This window comes from Pleurodeles waltl, chromosome 3_2 (assembly GCF_031143425.1).
Source record: "Pleurodeles waltl isolate 20211129_DDA chromosome 3_2, aPleWal1.hap1.20221129, whole genome shotgun sequence".
NCBI lineage: Eukaryota > Metazoa > Chordata > Amphibia > Caudata > Salamandridae > Pleurodeles > Pleurodeles waltl.
The window spans coordinates 52,012,386-52,036,139 of record NC_090441.1 but is presented as its reverse complement, the minus strand read 5'-3'; the positions used below and the strand labels follow the sequence as shown (position 1 = coordinate 52,036,139).

The following is a 23,754-nucleotide window of genomic DNA, read 5'->3' as shown; positions in this document are numbered from 1 at the left end:
GCGAAAGTCGCTGTTTGCGACATGCAAAAAGCTACCTACATGTGGGTCTTGGTCCCTAATTAGGTCTGGTGTTAACAAAGACATTTTGTTTTTATTAAACTTCTATTTCTCTCTCTTTCGGCTGGCTTTACTGTGAGTGATCGCATTCTTCTCTTCCACAAGGAGCATATTGGCACACAAAGTAGTTTTGTTCAGTGTCAGGAACTACAGTGGCAATCAGTGACGTAATGAAACTGGAGGGTGCCCCTTTGCAAAGAACATGGAGGAGCCCCCTCTCCAGACTCACTCAGGGCAGGTGCTGTGCTGAAGGGGCCCCCTGGAGGGCGGCTGCGGGGCCTTTGTTATGCCACTGGTGGCAACATGTGCTTTTAGAGTTCAAAAACGTTTTTTTTTTTTTTTGCCAGTGTTTGTTACAATGTTGAGGACCTGGTAGCTCCCACAACAATAAAGTGTTACAAAAGCCATGTCAAAACAAGACACGCATTGATGAAACTAAAAGACTTCTAAAAATATGTCAGATCAGTTGGCTTTGTCAGTGTTTGTTTATTTTCATGCTTCCCATAATCGTGTTGAAAATGGTTACACTGATTTTCCATTAGAAATATTTTTGGGAAATACTAGCATGCATCAAAACATTTTACTAAATGACACTTCATTTGCATATAATCAGAGAGCATTCTGGGAGCATTATACTTAGCCTCATAGCCTAAACTTTTCAAACATGTGTATACACGTTTTCTTTTTTTTGTACTGGAACCAACGTCAGTAGTGAAGTGTGACATTAAAACATTTATTTACAGCACTCACCCTAATAATGAAGGTTTTCAAATAATGAACCATAAATACAAGTTCAAACAGCATTGTCTCTTGGAAACACATTACCTCAACTGCAGAGAGTTCCACTCTCTGTAAACAGGCAGCCAAAGGGTTTGTGCTGCAGAGGGTTGGGTCTACTTGTCCCAAGGACAAAGTAAACATAAAATCTTGTTGCCCTTGACCCCAAACTAGATGTCCCGGGCGTCGGGCGATAGGAATTCCACATCCCTGCTCCAGGGTCAACAGTAGCCCTCATGCAAGGACTACCATTGACCTTTGTGTGATCCATTCCTGTCACCAGCAAAAGGCCTATCCACACAAGTGTGGTACCATTTTTATTGGAATACTTGGGGGAATGCTGGGTGGAAGGAAGTTTGAGGCTCCCCTCAAATCCCTGAACTTTGCAGCACCGAAATGTGAGGAAAAAGTGTTTTTAGCCACATTTTCAGGTTTGCAAAGGATTCTGGGAGACAGAACCCAGTGAGAGCCCCATAAGTCACCCCATCCAGGATTCCTCTAGGTGTCTAGTTTTAAAAAATGCACAGGTTTGTAGGTTTTCCAATGTGCCGGCTGAGCTATAGTCCTAAATCCACAGCTAGGCACTTTGCAAAAAACACATCTGTTTTCATTGGAAAAATGTGATGTGCCCACGTTGTGTTTTGGGGCATTTCCTGTCGCAGGCACTAGGCCTAACCACACAAGTGAAGTATCATTTTTTTGGGGAGACTTATGGAAATGCTGGGTGGAAGTAAGTTTGTGACTCCCATCAGATCCCTGAACTTTTGCAGCACCGAAATGTGAGGAAAAAGTGTTTTTAAGCCAAATTTTCAAGTTTGCATAGGATTCTGGGAGACAGAACCCAGTGAGAGCCCCACAAGTCCCCCCATCCTGGATTCCCCTAGGTGTCTAGTTTTGAAAAATGCACAGGTTTGATGGGTTTCCCTAGATGCCGGCAGAGGCCAAAATCCACAGCTAGGCACTTTGCAAAAAACAGGTGAGTTTTCAATGGAAAAATGTGATGTGTCCATGATGTGTTTTGGGGCATTTCCTGTTGCGGGCACTAGGCCTATCCACACAAGTGAGGGACTATTTTTATCAGGAGACTTGGAGGAACACAGAATGGAAGAACAAGTGTTATTGCCAATTGTCTTTCTCTGCATTTTTGCCTCCCAAATGTAAGACAGTGTGTAAAAAAGAAGTAATTTTGAGAAATGCCCTGTAATTCACATGCTACTATGGTAACTCCCAAATTCAGAAATGTGCAAAAAACACGGTCTCTAACCTCCTTATCTTGTGCCCATTTCAGAAATACATTGGTTTCTTTACTACCTATTTTTCACTCTCTATATTTTACCAAATTCATTTCTGTATACCCGGTATACAACAAAAATCCATTGCAAGGTGCAGCTCATTTATTGGCTCTGAGTAGCTTGGGTTCTTGATGAACGTACAAGACCTATATATCCCCGCAACCAGGAGGGTCCAGCAAACATAACGGTATATTGCTTTAAAAAATCTATCACAGTTGGAAAAAGAACAAAACGTAGTCAGAAAGGGCTGGTTTTTTTCAACAATTTCAATTTTTTATTTAAACTGTTACTCTTGAAGGATCTACACAAACGACCCCTTGCTGAACTTAGGATTGCTTCTACTTTTCAGAAACGTTTAGCTGTCTGGGATCCACCATTGGTTTCACACCCATTTCTGTCAGTAACTGAAAGGAAGCTGAAAGCACAAAAAATAGTAAAAATGGGGTATGTCCCAGTAAAATGCCAAAACAGTTTTGAAAAATTTGGTTTTCTGATTCAAGTCTGCATGTTCCTGAAATCTGGGAAGATGGTGATTTTAGCACCGCAAACCCTTTGTTGATGCCATTTGCAGGGGAAAAAAACAGATGCTCACTTCTGCAGCACTTTTTTCACATTTTTCCAAAAAAACTAATTTTAGCTGCATTTTGGCTAATTTCTTGGTCTCCTCAAGGGGAACCCACAAACTCTGGGTACCTTTACAATCCCCAGAATGTTGGGAAAAAAAGGACACAAATTTGGCATGGATAGCTTATATGCACAAAAAGGTATGTGGTCTAAGCGCAAACTACCCCAAATAGCCACAAAAGGGCTCAGCACTGGGGAGAAAAAGACCCAGCAGCTAAGGGGTTAATAATTAAGGTGGCTATTATAAGATTGGTGGTAAATTCCGCCTACCGCCACGGCGACAGCCGCCAAAAGACCTTCGCCACGGCTAACACCCGTCCGCCAAAGAATGACCACAGCCGGATTTCTGCCACAAGAAAGGCGGAAATCCGGCTATGGCCATGCTGGCGAATGGTGTTAAGGCGGCGCTGCTACCACCAGCAGCGCCACGCCAGTAGACCGCCGCCAGCCGTATTATGACAAATAATACAGGCTGGTGGTGTTCTGCTGGCAGGCGCTGCTGGCGGTAGCAGCGCCCCGTCCCGTCCCCTGCCGGAAGACCCCCTGCATGCAGGTAAGTCGGGTTTCCGACAGAGGAGGGGGGTGGGGGATGTTGTGTGTGTGTGGGGGTGTGTGCATGAATGTGTGAATGTGTGCATGGATGCTTGTATGAATGTTAATGTGAATGCGTGTCTGCGTGTCAGTGTGATTGTGTGTACAGATGTGTGCGAGAATGAATGGATGCATGCGTGAATGAATGCCTGTATGCCTGTGTGCGTGAGTGTGTGTATGCGCGGTGCGTGTCTGCGAGTATGCGTGAAGGGGGTGGGGGAATGGAAGGAGGGAGTGTGGATGGGGGGGCATCTGGGGAGTGTTTGGGGGGGCGGGTAGACCTCCTACCAGTGACAGGGAAGGAATTCCCTGTCACCGGTAGGACCTACCGCCATGGTTTTCGTGGCATTGTGAAGCCTGCAGCCAACCCGCCAATTTCATAATGTTGCAGTATGTACCACCAGCCTGTTGGCGGTACTACCGCCACATTATCACCGACCGCCGGGGTCGTAATGACCCCCTAAGTTTCTTAAATCACCACTCACTCATTTTTGAAGAAAAGTTGTTTGTAAAATTGGGCAACATTTTATTTCAAATTGTTATTCTCTCAGTGAACTTAACAGGCAGTCGCAAGTGCAGTTATCTATCTTCCAGGCACTAGGGTCATTATTTGAATGGTAGAGCAGGTGCAGTGGCACCAGGGCCACAGTGTGTCAGAAATCCTCTAAACACCAGAAATTGCTAAATTGTACTAATAAAACAGGCTGGCACAATTGCAGTTATCTAGCAGGCACTATGGTCATGATTTCAATGGTGCAGCAGGTGCAGCGGCACGAGGAACAAAATCTCTAGGCACCCTACTAAACACTTATTATTGCTTTATTGTACAACTAAATCGGCAGTCAAAAGTGCAGTTATCGTGCAGGCACTAAGGTCATGATCTGAGTGGTGCAGCAGGTGCAGTGACACCAGGGCTAGAAGCTCTAGGAACCCCTTTAAATACCAAAAATTGCTATATTTTACTGCTAAACAGGCAGGCACATGCACTTATCTTGCAGACACTAGGGTCATGATTTGAATGATACATCAGGTGCTGTGCCACAGGGCTCAGAAGTTGTCATAACTCCTCTAAACACCAAATATTGCTATATTTTACCACAAAACAGGCAGTCACAAGTGCAGTTATCTTGCAGGAACTAGGGTCATGATTTGAATGGTGCAGCAGGTGCAGTGGCACTGAGCCCAAAAGTTGTCAGAACTCCTCTAAGCACTGAATAATACTATATTTTACAACTAAACAGGCAGTCACAAGTGCAGTTGTGCAGTTACCTTGCAGGCATTAGGGTCATGATTTGAATGGTTCAACAAATGCAGTGGCACTGTGCCCAAAGCTCTAGGAACCCCACTAAACACAAATTGTTACTAAATTTTACTTCTAAACAGGCAGTCAAAAGTGCAGTTATCTTGCAGGCACTAGTGTCATAGTTTTAATGGTGCAGCAGGTGCAGTGGCACTCTAATACAATGTCATATTAAATAAGGTACAAATCACAAATTTAGAACCCTGGGATATTGGTTCAGCATACATCACAACATAAGCAACTGCTAACAGTTTATCAAATTTAAAACAGACATTATTATAACCTTTTTCTAATATTTATAATCCAGTTAGTAAGACAGAATTCAAAAAATAAAACAAAGGCGCAACCTATTGGCTTTGACAATGCTTGTTCTACATTGGCGGAGCATGGAAAGTTTCATGGTGACTGGTCAAGGGGGTGCAAAGATAAAAGGAAGGTCCTACAACACGTTTGCGCACCAAACCATTTTTGCATAAACTTTGTGCTCAGCAAAGAGGCCAAACGCCCAGTTAGATTTCCATTAAATTTGGCAGGATTATAGAATATAGTGTGGTTATGATCTTTTTTGGTGTAACAGGTACGTAGCTTTTACATAATAAGACATTTAAACTTAGTGGTATCTGTTGTTGTAGTAGTTTTGTGACATTTCACAGTATTTCACAAATGTACAGTGGCATATAACAAGGACAAGGCATTAGGCAACTGGCTAATGACTGCCTCTACAAAAGTTAAACGCAGCCATGCTGCTTTAAGGCCACTTTCCTTGTGTTCTGGGTTAGGGCCTTAAATATAGGTATTTATTAATTTTCATATTTGTCCCCTACCTATTACCACTTAATTAAAGTGGTAATAGGCAGGGGAAATTATTTACAGGTTTATATATTTTTCTTAAAAATGTACGGAGCACCACAGTACTTCCTAGGTACTACTACAGTACTTTAAAACATAAAATAAATGGTAAAAAATCAAAAAATACACTGTACTACACTTTATTGTACAGATATAGTATACTACGGTGCAGGGTTAACTTTTAACATTTAATTATTTTAAAAAATGTCTACAGAGAAGGCAGTAATACCTATAAATTACTGTACTACTTAAAACAGTTTTTTAAAAATTGCCCAGTTCTCTGAAAAGTGGTGTAAGTATATACAGAAAAATATAAATATTTTTCTCTATCTATTACCACTTTAATAAAGTAATAAAAATAGGTAGAGAACAACAATAAAGCCTACTACTTACCTATATCTAAGGCCCTAACCGAGTACGCAGCAAAGTGTGCTGAAAATTAAATAGCGCCTTTTACGTTTTGTAGAAAGCCTTTAGCCAATTAGATACTGTATTTTCACCAGTATGTACCACGGTATACCACAAAGTTAGAGCAGCAGAATATATAACAAAGTATTTTAACACTTATAAAATATATAACAACATACTTTAACAGTTATAACTGTAACACACTTGCACTACTTACACATACTACCAAAAATTAACATTTACAACATATTTATTACTGTCCCCATTACACCTACAAACGATCACCTGCTATCACAGTACGTCTGTTTCAAGTACCACACTCAACGCCACTCCACTCTATGCCACTCCACTTTACTCCACTATATACAATTACACTCTACACCACTCCACTCTATGTCACTCCACTATAAGCCACTCCACTCTACCGCACAGCACTCTACTCTACACTGTGACACTCTACTGTACGCCCCTCCACTCTATGCTATTCCACTGTAAGAAACTCCACTGTACGACACTACACTTTATGCCCTAACCGAGTACACAGCAAAGTGTGCTGAAAATTAAATAGCTGCCTTTTACGTTTTGTAGAAAGCCCTTAGCCAATTAGATACTGTCTTTTCATCAGTATGTACCACAGTATACCACAAAGTTAGAGCAGCAGAATATGTAACAAAGTATTTTAACACTTATAAAATATATAAAAAAATATTTTAACACTTATAACTGTAACACACTTGCACTATTTACACATACTACCAAAAATTAACATTTACAACTTATAATATTTATTACTGTCCCCATTACACCTACAAATGACCACCCGCTATCACACTACGTCTGTTTCAAGTACCACACTCAACGCCACTCCACTATATGCAATTAAGCTCTACACCACTCCACTCTATGTCACTACACTATAGGCCACCCCACTCTACTGACTGCACCGCACTCTACTGTACATTATGACACTCTACTGTACGCCCCTCCACTCTACGCTATTCCACTGTACGACACTCCACTTTACACTATTCCAATCTATGCCACTCCAGTATATACAACTCCGATCTACGCCACTTGACCATACATCATTACACTCTATGACACTCCACGCTATTACACTGCACACCACTCTGCTCTACACTACTCCACGCCATTCAAATGTACCCCATGCCACAACGGTCTACACTATTCCACTCTACGCTATTCCCCTATGTGGCACTCCACTCCACTCTATGCCACTAGACTCCGTGTTATTGCACTCTACATCACTCCACTCTATGCTACTCCACTCTATGCCACTACATTCTACACCACTCAACCTTACAAGACTCCACTCTGTGATATTCCACACTACACCACTTCACTCTACGCCACTCCACTATATGCTATTCCACTTTTCGACACTACACTGTGCTCAACTATACGCCAGTCCAGTGTATGCCACTACTCTGTACCTTATTCCATTCTACGCCACTCCAGTGTACCCCACACCACTCTACTCCGCTCAACACTATTACACACTATGCCACTCCACATCACTCTAATGTATGCCATTTGATTATCACTCTATTAGACTCCACTGTATACAATTACACCACTCAAATGTACCCCACACCACTCTTCCCTACTACACTCCACGCTACTGCACTATACAACACTTTATGCAATGTCACTCCACTCTATGCTATTCCACTAGGACGTACTTCACTCCACTGTACACCACTAGACTCAACATTATTGCACTCTACATCACTCCACTCTGCGCTACTCCACTGTAAGCCAATCCGATCTATGCTGCTCCATTCTATGCCACCTTATTGTACAGTTTTAAACTGTACATCCTCACTACAGTCTATCCCATTGCACTCTGTCCCGCTCAACTCTACAAAACTCCACTCTAGTGTATATAATTCTACACCACTACACTCTGCTCCACTACATTGTACCCGATTCCACTCTACGCTATTCCACTATACAGCACTACACTGTACCTCACTCCAATCTACGCTACTCCAACAACCCCACTCTACCATGTAATTTCACTCCACCGTATTTCACTGTACACCACTTCAGTGTATACCACTCTACTCTACACCACTTTACTATAAGCTATTCTACTGTACATCACTCCACTGTACATTACTTTACTCTAAGCTATTTCACTCTAATGTATGCCATTCCACCCTACTCTAAAAGGGCAGGCCTGACCTAGACACATCTTCTCCTCAAACAACAGAAACTGCAGACCCACCCCTCATCACTATCATCAACAAAACATCAGTGCTCAGGAAGACTTATCAGCAGCCCCTTGACTACAAAAGGACTCATGACATTTTAAAGGTGTTCTTTTCTCCATCTGCCTCACTTCAGTGCATAGATCTTCTACCTCCATAAAATGGAAGCAGGAAATATACTTTTAGCGTCTGGGAGAACAGTCTTCATCCTCCACCTTATGCTATACCAGAACAGGGACATCCACTATAGAATGGCCTCAGTACTCAATCTCACTCACAGAGTCTTTTATTATGCATTCACTACACATGCTACATATATAGACTCACTACACATACACATTGAATACCAGCACTATATTCTGGGCATATGCATACGAGCAGAACAGCACATGAGTGGGGTCAATAGGCCTCACTTCAAGAGACACGAGTCAAAAGGACTGGCCACACTTTTGTTTGCTTTAAAATACACTATCTAGTCACTGATACTCTATGCCCAGGAAGGGAACAGTACTCCTCTGCCAACGAGGGAGCACAGGGCTTTAAGGGGATAAAAAGTGGAAGGTCTCTAAAAGGGGCTGGCTCATGTAAATAAGGATGTGGCTTAAACATAAAAACTACATTTCTGTGTTCCCATGGTGTGCCATTCAACCAGTATTTTGGTTCATCTGTAGGATTTCTGATATTGCATCCAGATATATATCACAACAACTGAGATACACCTACAACTAGCCAGGACGATTGGAATTGTCAATGGTTGTTAGCCGTTGACGACAAATTAACAACAACAATGATTTTGTTGCACATAATTAATTTTGAAAATGTTTCAGTTCTGAAAGTGTGAAACTCTGAAATAAACAATAGTGAGGGCTGTAGACGAGGTAGTGATTTTCAGAGTCTCTCAAGCACTCCTGATATGCTCACTCTATGTTAGGCATAGCTCTGTGTGCTATGTTCAGAGGCCAAGGCTTCGATGAGTATGAATTCTTAACACACGTTTGACCCATTGGCAGGCACAGTGAGAAACATGCACTGCCTTCAACTTCAATGTCGGAGCTCTAAATCATGGACCCTTATAAACACATGGAGGTGACTCAGCTGAAACTATGCACTACATGAAAGAAAAATACAGAAACAGAACATCCTGGAAATAGTTAACAGTCTTAGGGGATGCAATATTAAGTAAAATATGTAAAATATAAATAGGAACAAAATCACTGACATGGATCACCTTAACATTTTGTACATTCTTTGATCGATCAGTGTTTTTGCATTACAGTTAAGGACATGAATATAGGGCCCAACAAGGACCCGTTTCAATGTCTGTTTTTAGGTTGAAGCTTGCTATAGACTTCTTGGGGACATTTGGAAATCTTTACTGGGAATACATTCTGCCCATTGCTTACCATTGGCTTGATGTTTTGTAACTCACATTTACTTACTTTCTATTTGCTGGTTTTAATTGTTTTAGGCTGTTTGGCATGTCTTTATCCCTCCTGTGGAACATAGCCTGTTTACCATAGTTCCTTAAACTCTTCCTTGGGTGGTGGCTTTCTGTAAACAAGCTTCTAAATTTTGTTTTAATCTTGTCGTATTTGTTCTGCATGCAAAGACCAAGGTCAAATGGCAGTGTCTATCTTCAGAGGGAGCTTGGTGTTTACTTCTCTTTCTCTGACTTCACAAGGAGAGGATTTGTGTGACAGTCTTGCTGGCTACTGGGGTTGTGGAAGGAAAGGCTTTGTTTCTAGCGCATTCAAAATGTAAATGTCTCTAAATAACATGTGCAGACATTTCAACATAAATCAGAATTAGGAAAGCACAAATGAAGCACATTTTTTTGTAATTCTGAACTGTGGTGACAGCAAATATTTGAATGCGATCAAAACCAATAAATACACTAGGCCATGCCATTTCCACACATTATCCAGGGATGAGGAATTCCTATAGCCCAACACCCAGGACATGTTGATAGGAGTCAAGGACAACAAGTTTTCGGATTTAATGTGTCCTTGAGATAAGTAGACCCAACCCTTTGGCTGCCAAATTACAGTATCACATTATGGAGCAGAAAAAGGAATTAATTGTCTGCAGTTGGGGTAATATTTGTTTCTATATGTTAAGGCTGTTCGAACTTGCATTTATGGTTCATTAATGTAAAGTCTTTATTAGAAGGCTGAGCACTCTAAATAAATATTGTAAGCTCGGATTTCACTACTGTTGCTCCAGTAAAAAAATGTGGACACACATTCACAAAGTTTAACAATATGAGGCTACATTTAACATTCTCCAAATGCTCTCTGATTAGATGCAAACATTTGCAGAAGCTTGAAAGCAAGATTGGTGATTCTTTCCTTTCAAAATAAAATGTTCACAAAAAAAAAACTAGGAAAAAAATGTTTGACTAAACTACTGTGAAATTTCAGGTGCAATTTCTTTGAAGCATCACTTAGTAACATGTGTTGATGTATGATAGCATTCCCAAACAATATTCACTATGGAAAATCAGTATAACCAGTTCAACAAGATTATAGGAAACATGAAAATAAACAAGTATTGGTAAAGCCAGTCTTCTGTTTTTGTCAATGCTTGTCTCGTTTTGACATGGTTTTTGTAAAACGTTATTGTTGTGGGAGCTGTGTGCCCTCACTATTGAAACAAATAATGGAAAAAAGCAAAAGTATTTTGGTCTAAAAAAAGTACCCATTGCTATAGTAGTTCCTGGCACTGAACAAAAAACGATGTTAAGTGCTGTTATGCTCCTTGGGAAAAAGCTGATTGCAGTCATTCACAGTGAGTCCAGTCGATAGATGGACAGAGAGAGAAAGATAGAATTTTAATCAAAACAAAAGGTCTTGGTTAATGCTAGACCTAATTTGGGGGCCAATTCTTAAAGACAGTCACAAAAGGGCACCAATGGTATTCGTCTTTGGGTTAGTGCAGATTTTCGTATTTCGTGAATTTAGAGAAGTGGACCAGAAAATGGTACTCCTATTTGCTCGTGCAAAAATATGTTGAGCATTTACAAGTTCACTTTCCCTCCAACAATTTTTTTCCTAACCCTGGAAGAAGTTTTACTTCTGAACCTTGTCAGGAGTACATTTTTAGCCTTTCTCAGTATGGGAAAATATTAGAGAAGACCAGGTGAAAAATCCTTAAAACATACAAGTTAGTAGTTTTGCATTGACTCAAAAGGGCATGCTAACCCTGGAACTACTACTTACGGCTACCTCCAGCCCCACTATGTAGATCTGCAGAAAGGTGGCAAAATAAGGGAACTGCTAGTACCCAAGCCCTACTATAGTATCAGCCCTGCTAAAATCAGAGACGCTAGTATCAGAGCTCTAATTCAATACGATTGCTGCTATAATTTGTTGCCACACTACATGGAAACAAATGGACAAGTACATTGTTATACAGGACAAGTAGATTTATGAGGCAATTTGCCACAATGACAAGTAGATATTTTAATAAATTCCACAATCCTGATTATCGTTTGTGCACTGTATCGTTTTATCAATAAAACAGTATGTCTGTGCACATGTAATGGTCCTTTCAATTGAAAATGTGGTTTCTGGAATGGCAGTGCCCTACCACACCATGCATACTCCACAACACGTCACTCTGCTGTACACCACTCCACAACACTCTACTCCACTCTATGCCCATCCTCTTCACTCCACTCTAAGACCTTTGACGACAATCCACGACTTGCCACTCTACTCCACACCTCTCCACTCTACGACACTACAAAATGCCACTCCACTCTGACACTTTACTCCACTCTAAGCTGTGTCACTCCACAGCACTCTATACCTCTCCACTCTACAACAATCCACGCCCTTCCACTCTACTACACTCTATTCCACTCCATGACACTTTAATCCACTCTTCTTCAAACTTTACAACACGCTACTCCACTTTATGCCGCTCCACAACAATCTACTCCACTCCACTGTATGCAACTTTCTCTGTGTCACTTTACTCCACTCACTGTCCACATCTTCACTCCCTCCACGCAACTCCACTCTCCTCTAAGCCACTAACTTTTAGCCATGCTGAACAGCAGGTGTACAACATAGATAAAACACAGTGGCAAAGTCAATAGCTCTTGCATAGGCAAGACATACTGACTTTACCAATGCTTATTAATTACTGCCAGGTCTGATACCCGGCCCACTTAAAGTGCTGAGGGCACGCCCCTCATGCCAAAGTAGAGATCCCAGACCCGACCAATTCATGGACTGGCTTGGGCCTCTGTGTACACACCTAGGTTGGCATGAAGCTAGTGGCAAAATAAAAGTCAGGATGACAGAAATACATGCAGTTGGGCACACAAGGCAGGGGAACATGGCAGTATATGCAGGGGAAAATTGCGCCCCAAATTTGGAGTTATTTCCGTTATGACACTAGACACTGACCAACAGGGTCAGGGGGTGAAACCAGTGCGGCTGCACCGGGAGCTGACCTGGATGGGGGAGGGGGGCGCTGTGTTTAGCAATAACTCACAACACTTGCGATTTAAAAGCACCTCCTGAAAAGTTCCTTGTGCGTCCAGCCTTCAGGAAACAATTAAAATGCCAAAATAACTCTTGTGAATAACGTTCTTGCTAGAGATTGGAGTTTTGTCTAGTGGCAGTTTTGACTCGATATAAAGTAGCGCACAGGGTTAATATGCCTGCTGCAAAGAGCAGATCTGTATTTTATGCTGATAGCTGAGTGTAAAGCCAGTCTTTACTAGCGTTTAAAACAAATTAATGCTTCAAAACAAATGAATGTTTGTGAGAGGGTAGGAATGAGGGAATCCGTGGAGGTAGTCATGGGGTGGGGGGCGAAAAAAAGATTTGCTGCACGGGGCGCCAACAGCGCTAAAGCCGGCCCTTCTGACCAACCATACAAAGCCAGGTGTTTAGTCCGGCAAAAATTCTTTTGAGGCATTGGTCTGCCACTGCACTTCTCAGAGGTGTCGCGTAGTGACCTTTAGCCATATAAACATGTAACAAAATCAAAGTTAAAAATAAGTGCAATTAATTATTAATAGTTGGAAGTGTGGAAATTAGAAAATGGATAAAGGCAGCAAGGAGAAAAAAAAAACTGACAGGCAAATTTGGGATAGGAGCATAAAAAGCATAACGAGGGATGCCACCAAGATGGGTGGGGATGTCAGAATCCGGTAATGGCCACTATAATGTCGGACAGAGGTCGTGGCAGTGTGCTTCTCTTTGTACTCACCGGTCTCCCGCGAAAGAGCAGGTCCCATCCCTGGACTCCGTCAAGGGGTGCGGGCTCATCGCCCCCCGAAGATAAGATGGATCCTGAGTAGTCATCATTTTGATCCGCGTCACGTTCCGTGTCGCAGCAGCCGGAGAAAAATAATGTTTTCTTGTGTAGTTTCGAACTCTCCGTCCTCTGTTCTCTAACTCAGGTACATATAGGTTAGTAAGTTTAACCCTTGCCAAATCCTTGGTCCTTCGTGGTTTTCTTTAGACTGCAGAGCAGGGTTCTCCCGCCTCTGTTTTGAATATATGGAAGATGGTCACGCCCTACCTCCCGGGCACTAAGATGGAGGAGAAACGAAACCGAAAGTAAGTGCACTCATATGCTTCGGTCGTCGATCGAGAAGCTTAAAGAAAAGTTTGCAATCAGTTAGTGGTCAGGCATGTGGCTGCAACAAACAAAACATCCTGTAACACTTTTTGGCTTTTCATCCACATGTAACTATGTGCACAATAAAAAAACCACACCCATACATGCAAATAGACCCAAATCAAGGGGGAGTCTCCCAGTTTTTTAAAGTAAAAAATGGCTTAATGCTGCCTGTTTCCCGCCTGAAATTGCCTCCATTTCAATAGAAGGCAATGGGGGAAATATATTATCCCGAATCTTTTTTATAATCTCTGACTTCTGTATAATCTCCCTCTTTCCTTTTCTAATATGTTGGCATGCAGGGCCGGCTTTAGCGCTAGTTGTGCCACCCTCTGCCCCAACCATGACCTCCTCCTCAGATTCCCTCACTACCACCCAGCAAAAGTGCCCCTCATCGCTCCATAGCCCCTCTCCCACATAGATATCATTTATTTTAAAGTGATGGTAAAGGCTAGCTTTTTTTCTTTAAATTTGTGTATTAAATTTGCGTTAAACAGAAACCTGAGCAAAAGTGGAGGTGGCAGTTTCACTGCCGCAGTCCCGGCGGTGAAGACCGTCATATTATGACCACAGCTGTATGGCCATCGTAAAACAGCCACAGTGCTGCCAGTTCCGCCAGTGTGGGACGACCGCCGAGGCTGCCGGTAGCCATCTCCAGGCCGGCAGGGAGCATGATCCCACCGACCGAATTACGAGGGTGCACACCGCCAGGTTCACCGCAATGCTGAGACCGCCATGCTGATTTCTGCTTCGTAATATGGGGGGCGCTATGTAGTAGGTGTGGCTTGCTGGTGGTGGGACTGCCTCTCTCCGCCCTCGGTCAGTCTGGCGGTGTTTAAAATGTGGCCGTATTTGGGCGGTCTCCTGTGAGTGACACATAATATGGCGGTCAGGAGACCGCCATCACTGGTGGTATTTCGGCAGCCACTAGTGCAGCGGTATTGCCGAAATACCGCCAAGGTCGTAATGAGGGCCTCAGTCACTAAGTCATACATGCTATAAGGAAAATAGGTCAATTAAAAAGTGAGGGTGGCTTCAGCAACTAGGGGGAGGCCGAGGATAGTGGTTACTGGGTAGGGAGGGGGGAGACTGGAAAGTAGGGGGAGTTGGTAGGGAAAAGGGGGACACTCAGGTGCATATTTAGTCAATGAACAGAAACAAAAACAGTGATCATGCTCCATCAGAAGCAACTTACCAATATGACATAATCAATATAGACATCTCCAATATTACCCAGTGCCCCCGAGAGCTCAGAAGCTCCCGGGGTGTCTGCATTAGTCGCTCCCCGGTACATTACTAACGGGGACCAAATATCTTGGGGGCGGGAATCAGCAGGCATCAAGTCTCAGTAATTTTGCAATTGTTGACAATATGCTGCGTTGTGCAGCCAGTCAGTTTTACATGGTAACCTGCGCCTCCCCCAGCATACTGCAACTCTTCGTTTTGCCAGGAGTAGCAGAATACCCACCAGTCGACGTCCATCATTCGGGATATCTTTGGCGTAACCCAGTAACGCAATCATTGGAGATTGTGTAATAACATGCCCAACAATAATTCCGCACAAATCACTGCGGCGGTCAGTGGAAGTCGAACAGGGTTCAGACCGCCACAGCCAGCAATGGGACCCAACAGTAAGAACTGCATACATTGGCAAGTTTGAAACCCACACACCTGACAAACATCCGCAACACTATAAAACACTCACAGACACATCCCACAATCCTTTGCAATGACATTAGGACAACTTATATAGAGAACTCGAGAAGCAGACACTGAACAACACAATACACAATTCATACACCCAACCACACAACAGCACCCTCACCTAGATCCACACAACACACCACTCACAACACACACAACACACACCATGGCACCCCCCCAAACACCCACGCTTCACAGAAAGGGAGCTAGGGACCATGGTGGACGAGATACTGAAGGTTGAGCCACAATTATTCGGGGCACAGGTCCAGCACACACCCATCGCCAGGAAGATGGAGTTATGGCAGACAATAGTGAACAAGGTCAATGCAGTGGGAAACCATCCACGCACGAAGGACAACATCCGCAAGAGATGGAACGACCTGCGCAGGAGGGTGAGGTCCATGGCATCCTGGCACAACATTGCAGTCCAGAAGACTGGGGGAGGACCTCCACCAACACCACTCGACTACACAGACTGGGAGGAAAAGGTACTGGCAATCCTGTACCCTGAGGGCCTCACTGGACTCACTGGAGGAATGGACTCGGGTAAGTCATCTACTATTGCCCCATATCCATCACACCTGTAATGCATGCACCACCCCACCCCTCCAACAGCTACCAGGACCACTACCCCACCCAAGCCAAAAGCACTACATCCAGACACTCTGCATGCCCGCAAACCCACTAACAGGCCCACATCCCTCCCCCTGTGCACAGCCACCCACCCCTGTAAGGAATCACAAAGGCACTACGCCACCCACAATGCACCTCCACATCCTAATCAAAATGTAGTGCCAACCTCACAAAGGCACCCTGCATGACCCAACAGTGTAAAACCTTCACAAAACAGCCCAGCCCTGTGCACCCCATCCGATCATGCAACTGTAACACACATGTCCACTCTCCCCAACAGGCACCACCAGCCATGCCACCCTGACGGATTGGACAAGGAGTGGCAGTGCCCCACATGGAGACAGAGGCACCACCCAGGACACTGGAGAGGGAACTCTGGACAGTGTGCAACACCCTGGCCCCTCACACTGTCCTGGACTGTCACCATCCAGCAGCCCCACCCAGGACACCACTGACACCCCTACCACCCAGCCAACAACATCAGCCCAGGGCAGCCGTCCCCACACCTGTGTATCCAGGCCACAGACTGGTGGAACACATGGACAGAGGCCACAGTCACCCCATACCAACAGGCAGGAAGACGATGGCCCCAGTACAAGTGGTACCGCCAGACCTGTGCAGGGGACGCAGGCACAGGGGGCTAGGCCGAGTGGGAGGGCATCAGTGGCTATGGGGGGAGGCCATAGGATGGATGCTGCAGCCCAGGACGTGATCTCTGAGGTCCTGGGAGCATACCACCATACCGAGGACAGATTGGCCCAGATTGTTTCCACCCTCGAGCAGAGTGAAAGGCTGCAGAGAGCCCAACACCAAGAGACCATGGAGCAGTGGAAACTGCACAATGCCACCATGGCCACCATAGCAGGTGCGCTGCTGGACCTTGTCCCAACCCACCCTGAGACCCCCACAGACAAGGAAACCCCTACTACAGGCCAAGATACAGACCGGCCAACAACAGCAGCAACTGGACTTGTGCCACCATCTCAGGATACACAGGAGACCTGTATCTCAACCCATAAAGGCCAACACCATGCACCCAAACGGTCCCTCAGGCCCAGATATGGCACTGGAACACCTGCCAAGACAAAGGCCCCCTCAAAGAAGTGACTCTGACAAGAACTGTTCTCCAAGTGTGCCACTGAACCACCGTCCACACCGTGCAATAACAACCCCAAAAACTGTAAATGATAGATGGACATACCACCACTGCCAACAAACGATGCGACCATGTAGCCAATCTGGACATCCACCAGTAGCCCACTCCCATCACTGTAAACTGCACAATGGCATCCCTGCCCCAAATAAAACACCTATTCGCCAATGTCAATGTCCCCTGTCATTATGTTGAAACAAATGGAAGTGTGGATGCAATTGTCTTTGAAATCATTTATTCTTATCTGGATTGCAGGAATTGCACCCCACCCATACCATGTGGTTGTGCCAACAGCATTGTCAAACATTTTGTCCATAATGTCACATGTCCCATGCAAACCTGGTCACAGTGACAATGTCTATAGACCCAACACCCCCATAGAGGAGAAGACACACTGACAGTATGCTGCACAGACAGCAACATCATTGAATAGTCCCACATAGTTACTGGAAGTAAAGTTGTGTCAGTTGGTTCCTGGAATGTACATCTTCCCCCTCCTCATCATCACCATCACTCTCATCCCCTCTCTGAGGAAGCTGGTCTGGTTATACAGCACCCACCTCCTCCAAGAGGAAAATAGATTTCCTCACGGCCACACTGTGCAGCATGCAGTGGCCACCACTATTCTACACACATTTTCAGGCTCATAGGCCAGGGATCCCCCAGAGATATGGAGGCAACGGAATCTAGCCTTCAGGAGACCTATTGTGGGCTCTTTCACCCTCCTAGTACGTCCAAGGGCCTCATTGTAATTCCTCTCTGCATCTGTCCTAGGATTCCTCACTGGTGTCAGGAGCCAACACATGTTGGGGTAGCCAGAATCACCTGAGAAAGGGGGCAAAACAGGACTGTCACTGACAACCCTCAGTGGTGGACAGTCTGGCTGTCTGCTATGTGCCAAAAAATATCAGACACACTTACCTATGAGCCATCCTCTGTCCCCTTGTAGTTGTTCCATCATGTGTGGCACACTACTGTTCCTCAGCACAAAGGAATCATGGACTGATCCAGGGAACATGGCCTTTAGATGTGAGATGTACTGGTCTGCAGTACACATCAATTGAATGTTCATGAAGTGAAAGTTCTTCCTGTTTCCGTACACCTGTTCACTGACTCTTGGGGGGATAAGAGCTATGTGGGTGACATCAATGGCACCTATCACATGGGGAATGTTGGCACAGGCATAGAAGTCCGACTTGATGGCAGGGAGGTCAGCACTTTGGGGACACCTCACATAAGACTGCAGGTGTCGCACAAATGCATTCAGGAATCTGGACAGTATAATGCTAAACATGGGCTGTGAAAAACCTGCACCCATGCCCACAGTCACCTGAAATGAGCCCATGGCCAGGAAATGGAGTGCACCTGCACTTCAATAGGGATGGCATGCTGATTCCGATTAGCCGGTCTCAGTGCTGGATCCAATAATGCACAAAGTTCATGAATAGTAGCATGGTTGAGTCTGCAATTGATAATGATGTGACATTCCAACATGGTCCCCAGATCAACAAGTGGTCTGTACACCGATGGGCCCCTCCCTCGCCACATGGGTCTGTACCTAGGAGGAGTGGAGAACACATGTGAGGAACACATATACATCTGCCCACAATGTTTCATATTCAGCACTGCTAGCATACAAGTCGACGACACATATGCATAGTAAGATGTGAAACTGGAGTAACATGTCCTCAATGATACACCAGGACTGTTGTGGTGAGTAAATGTATATTTGTTCATGCCTATGGGGGTTGGGGACAGTAGGGCCTACATGGAGCATATGAGGATTTAATAACTGCGTAGTAATGGCCAACATGTCTGCCCCCTGTAATCCAGAAATGTTGTAGTGGAAGTGACCTCATACCGCTAGCGGTTGATGTAATAGCGTAAGGCGGTGTTCACCGCCGTGCAACCATTCATTGGTTAACATGGTTGTCAATGGGGATTCTTAGCGTATCATGATTGCTGCCGGCGGTGAAGGTGCACACCGCCGCGGTGCGTACACTAATTCGTCACTCCAACTTCACTTGACTCCCGGATTTTGTGTATGCAGGTACTCCACTGAGTGTGCTGCTGTGTCCTGCCTCTGGTCATGGAAATGGCACGTGTGGCAGGGGAAAGGGCCCGGCCTTCACCAACGAGGAACTGGACAAGCTTGTGGACGGGGTCCTGTACATGTACGCCAAGCTCTACAGTCGACCAGAGGTACAGGTGAGTAGGTGGGTTGGGGGGCATGGATGTGTGTAATGGTGGTAGATGGCTGTAACATGTGTGCAGTCGTGGGTTCCTGACATGCTGCATGTGTGTGCTGTTATGCTGTTGTAAATGTCCGTCCCATAGTGGACGTATAGCCAGCTGTATGTAATGGGCATTGTCTGACCTCTGTGTTCCTTTTTCTGTGTGTCCCATATAGGTCAGCGCCCATCAGAAGAGGGGGCTGTGGCAGGCCATCACCAGGGAGGTGCGGACCCTGGGGGTCTACAACCGGCGGAGCACCCATTGCAGGAAGCGGTGGGAGGACCTGCAGCGCTGGGCGAGGAGGGCCTACGAGGACCAGCTGGGGAAGTCTTCCCAACGAGGAAGGGGTGCCCGTTGGGAACTGATCCCTCTAATGCGACGCATTCTGGCGGTGGGGTATCCGGACCAGGATGGGCGCTTGAAGGCTGCGCAGCAGACACAAGGGGTGAGTACATGAACCATTGTATGCCTCCTTGATGGATGTGTGAGTGTGCTGTGGTATGTATGCTGTCTACTGGCAGGGACTCTGACTGATGGCCTTCTACATGATGGCCCCCATGGGGAGTAGGGTTGTAAGGGTCAGGTGTGCAATACTTCAGGTCCTTCAGTACTGTAGGGAATGGCTGTAGAGCAGGATTGTTGCCACTAGTAAGGGGCATAGCCATGTGTATAGCGGTAGGTGCTGCCTGATGGAATATTTGCAGGGCGGGTATATGTGTGAACCAGTTATGTACCTCCATTCAGCTATTTACATGTATCTCTCCTGTTTTTTCTCCCCATCCCTGTTCTCTTGTGTTGTCTGTGTACATCAGCATCATCTGGCGAGGGAGCTGAGGCACCGGCGAGTGAGGATGCAGCGGCCCACGGTTCCACGGAGGCTGAGCTATCTGACGCCAAGGGGACCAGTGGGTTGGAGGGCGAGGGGAGTACCACGGAGGAGGCAACTACCACTGGAGGTATGGAGGTAGTGGCTCTGATACCTCCTCCGATGGGAGCTCCCTGGCGTTGGCAGACCCTAGTGGGCTCACCCCTTCTGTGTCATCTTCTGCCACCCCCCATACCATCACCGCCCTCCCATTTGCTCCCCACTGAGTTGCCCGTGCCCGCTCACCCAGAAGGGTGGGCGTCTCCTTCACCCCAGGCACCTCCTCCGCTGCCCCAGTCAGCCCTGCTGCCCTCACGGAGGAGGCTATTGACCTCCTGAGAACAATCTCTGTAGGGCAGACAACCATCGCCAATGCCATCCAGGGGCTAGCATCATAGGCGCAGCAGACCAATGCCTACCTGGATGGCATTCATGGTGCTGTGCTGGCCTACAGAGATCTTTTCAGGCTCTGGCCTCCTCTTTGACGGCAGCCAGTGTCCCTGGTCATTCCGTCCCCCCTGCTACCACCTCTACCCCTTCCAGAACCCCACTCCCTTCACCCGTCCCAAGCACACATTCTGACACACAGGCACACACCTCACACACAAGAAGCACACTTCAAAACACAAGCACCACACTTCCCACCACAGGCATACACACAGCCAACATACAGAGGCACACACACCAACATCCACTTCCCCCAGTGTGTCTGCATCTTCTGCCTCCCTGTCTGTCCCCTCTACTTGCACACTCACAGGCACTGCACCCTCATTCAATGTTGCTGAACCTATTCTTGCAGTCACCACAAAATCAGACATCCATTTATGCCCACCACACACCGCACCTGCACTCACCACAATGACTTTAGTTGACACGTGTAGCACATCCACTAAACTTGCAGACACCCATCCAACATCCATGTACACTGACAGCCTGTCTTGTCACACTGTGTCCACCCCCCTCCTCCCAAAGCACTCAAACGCACCAAAACACCCACCCAACTCACATCCACTACACCTCAGAATACTGTACAGTCACCTGCACCCACATCACGCACACCTGCACCTGTCATGACCACTCACTCTACCTCCACTGCCACACCTTCCTCCAGGTCCACCCTGATTGCCCCATAAAAACTGTTCCTATCCCTTGTTTACCTATTTGAACCCACTGGCCCACCCCGTCTCGTCCCTAAACATGCACACCTCCTTGCCCTGTCCACTCCTCACACGTCACAACCCACCCCTGTCTGCCCTTCCTGTTCCCGTGCTACCTCCCCTGTGAGCAAGAGACCCCGTGCTGGCCCTGGAACATATGCCACACCCCAGGCCACCAGCTTCAAGGACCAGACCCAAGCCCCCTCCTCCTCCCAAATGTAAAGCCAAGCCCCCCCTCCCAGTCGTAAGCCTCCAAACCACCACCCCCTGTCCCTGTTCCTTGAGTTGCCTGGATGCCCCATTGTTGCCCCTATGAGGTGGAGTACCTTTGCACTTGTGGGAGTCAAGTTGGGGCCATTTGGGCCCATCGGATTACGAACTATGGACTGGCCATTGGCCTTACGTTACACTTCTGTTGCTCATTGAGCTGAATTAAAGTTTGTGTGGCCAGTGTTGTTTTTGGCATACTCAGGATCCATGGTTCATCGTTTCTTTGGTTGGGGGTGTTGGGCACATGTGTGTACTTTTGGGCAGGTTTAATTTGCCTTGTGTCGGGTAAATACCTCTTGCTCTGAGGTGTATGGCTTGTGCTGTTATGAAGGGTTGTGGGTGCGTTGCGGGGTGGGTGGAGTAGGCGGGTATGTAACTGTGCCCTTTCTTCCCTTGTTTAGTAGGTTGCGGTACTTACCATCATCGTCTTCGTCGGCGGTCTCTGTCGTGGAGGTATATGGCAAGGAGCAGGGCTGGCATGATTTGCAACTCTCTATCCATTTCTGCTTCGGCGTGTTGTGTGGGCCTCCGGTGAGTGTTTCCTTTTATTTGGTTTGTTTCCGCCTGGCTTTGCTTGGCGGTGGTTCCCAACCTGGAACTGACGGCGGTCTAGTGCTTCATTATTTGATGGGCGGGTAGGGCCTTTAAGTCGGCCTGTGGTCGTTGTCGGCACTCCTCTGCTGGCGGTGAGTGGTTTTCAGGCTGCCTGTTTTTAAGGTGGTTCATAATTTGGAGGTCCAGACCGCCGGACTGTTGGCGGTAGTTACCGCCACCGGCGGTGGAGCGGTGTTTACCGCCGTGTTCATAATGAGGGCCTAAATGTAGAAAGTGTGCTCCAGGTGCATGCAGCGCAAACAGCATGCATCTTCGTGTAGACCAAGTCTGTGCAGCCGCTCAGGGGTGTAGTACAATCGATGCAAGAATTTAAAATGGATCAGGCTTAATCTGTAATTGGGGGAGAGGGCACAGGATTCCTGCACCAGCATTTCCAGCATTCAGATGGAAGGGAGCTACCCAAGTCAGACTCCTGAGATCGACAGATGGCGGCAGGCGCAGTTCCCTGCACTGCAAGATAAACTTTTGTGATTAGACCACGTGGGCCGGGAGTGGTCAGAAAAACATCTAGTGCATAAAGCATCTCATGGGCTTTCCGAAAGGAATCATGATGTGAGTGAACAGCTGTCCACAGTTGAAAGTAGCTGAGTTTATACAAAAGGGTGTTAGATGGTTCCTGCAATCCTTGCTTGGGTTCAATGAAGGTGCCATCCGGGTACAGCACCCCCATGCTAGTTTGCAGTGCTGTGCAGAGTCGTGCGCGGGTGCCTGCATCTCCAGTGGTGGGTAGTGCAGGGTTATCAAGAAGGGGAACAGATGAGGCAAAAACGTAAAACATGTGGGCTCCGCGAAAGGCTAGCTTTACTAATCCACTTAGTTGCCAACAAAAAATACAGAACTGTTCTTTGCAGCAGGCATATTAACACTCGGCCACTAGACAAAACTCTGATCTTTCTCTCTATGGGAACATTAATCACAAGAGTTATTTTGACATGTTTATTGCTGCCTGAAAGCTGGATGCACAAGGAGCTCTGCAGCAAGTACTTTTAAATCTTAAGGTATTGCTAAACATAGTGCCCCCCCCCCCACCTGGGTCAGTGCCCAGTGCGGCTGCACCAGTTGCACTGCCCTAAAGCTGGCCCTGTTGGCATGTATGCACACCGTAAATAAAAACTGAATGCATTTCGAATATATCTGTGAGAAATGCATCAGCGGGTTAATGTGATTATTTCAGGTGTATGTGGGTGTAACCAGAGGGTGACTGAATTGAATCCTGGTGGGTGAACTAGGAAATATTAATATGTGGATTTATAGAGCTATGAGGTCCCAACCTGTGACAAAAAGCATTGTAAATATGTAATTTATTAGATTAAAAACGAAGTTACATTATAAGATAGGCTGACACAGTTT

General features: G+C 46.0%; 1 protein-coding gene across 2 annotated transcripts in view; it reads right to left on the bottom strand.

Annotated features, from left to right (window-relative positions):
• The window catches only part of LOC138286463 (schlafen family member 13-like), a 240,303-nt gene extending 226,637 nt beyond the window's left edge, over positions 1 to 13,666 (bottom strand). For both annotated transcript variants that reach the window (XM_069226749.1, XM_069226750.1), the window contains exon 1: positions 13,359 to 13,666. In XM_069226749.1, the coding sequence (XP_069082850.1) occupies positions 13,359 to 13,456 (98 nt within the window). In that variant the 5' untranslated portion in view covers positions 13,457 to 13,666. The remainder of the gene's footprint in view (positions 1 to 13,358) is intronic.
• Positions 13,667 to 23,754: the final 10,088 nt, after the last annotated feature.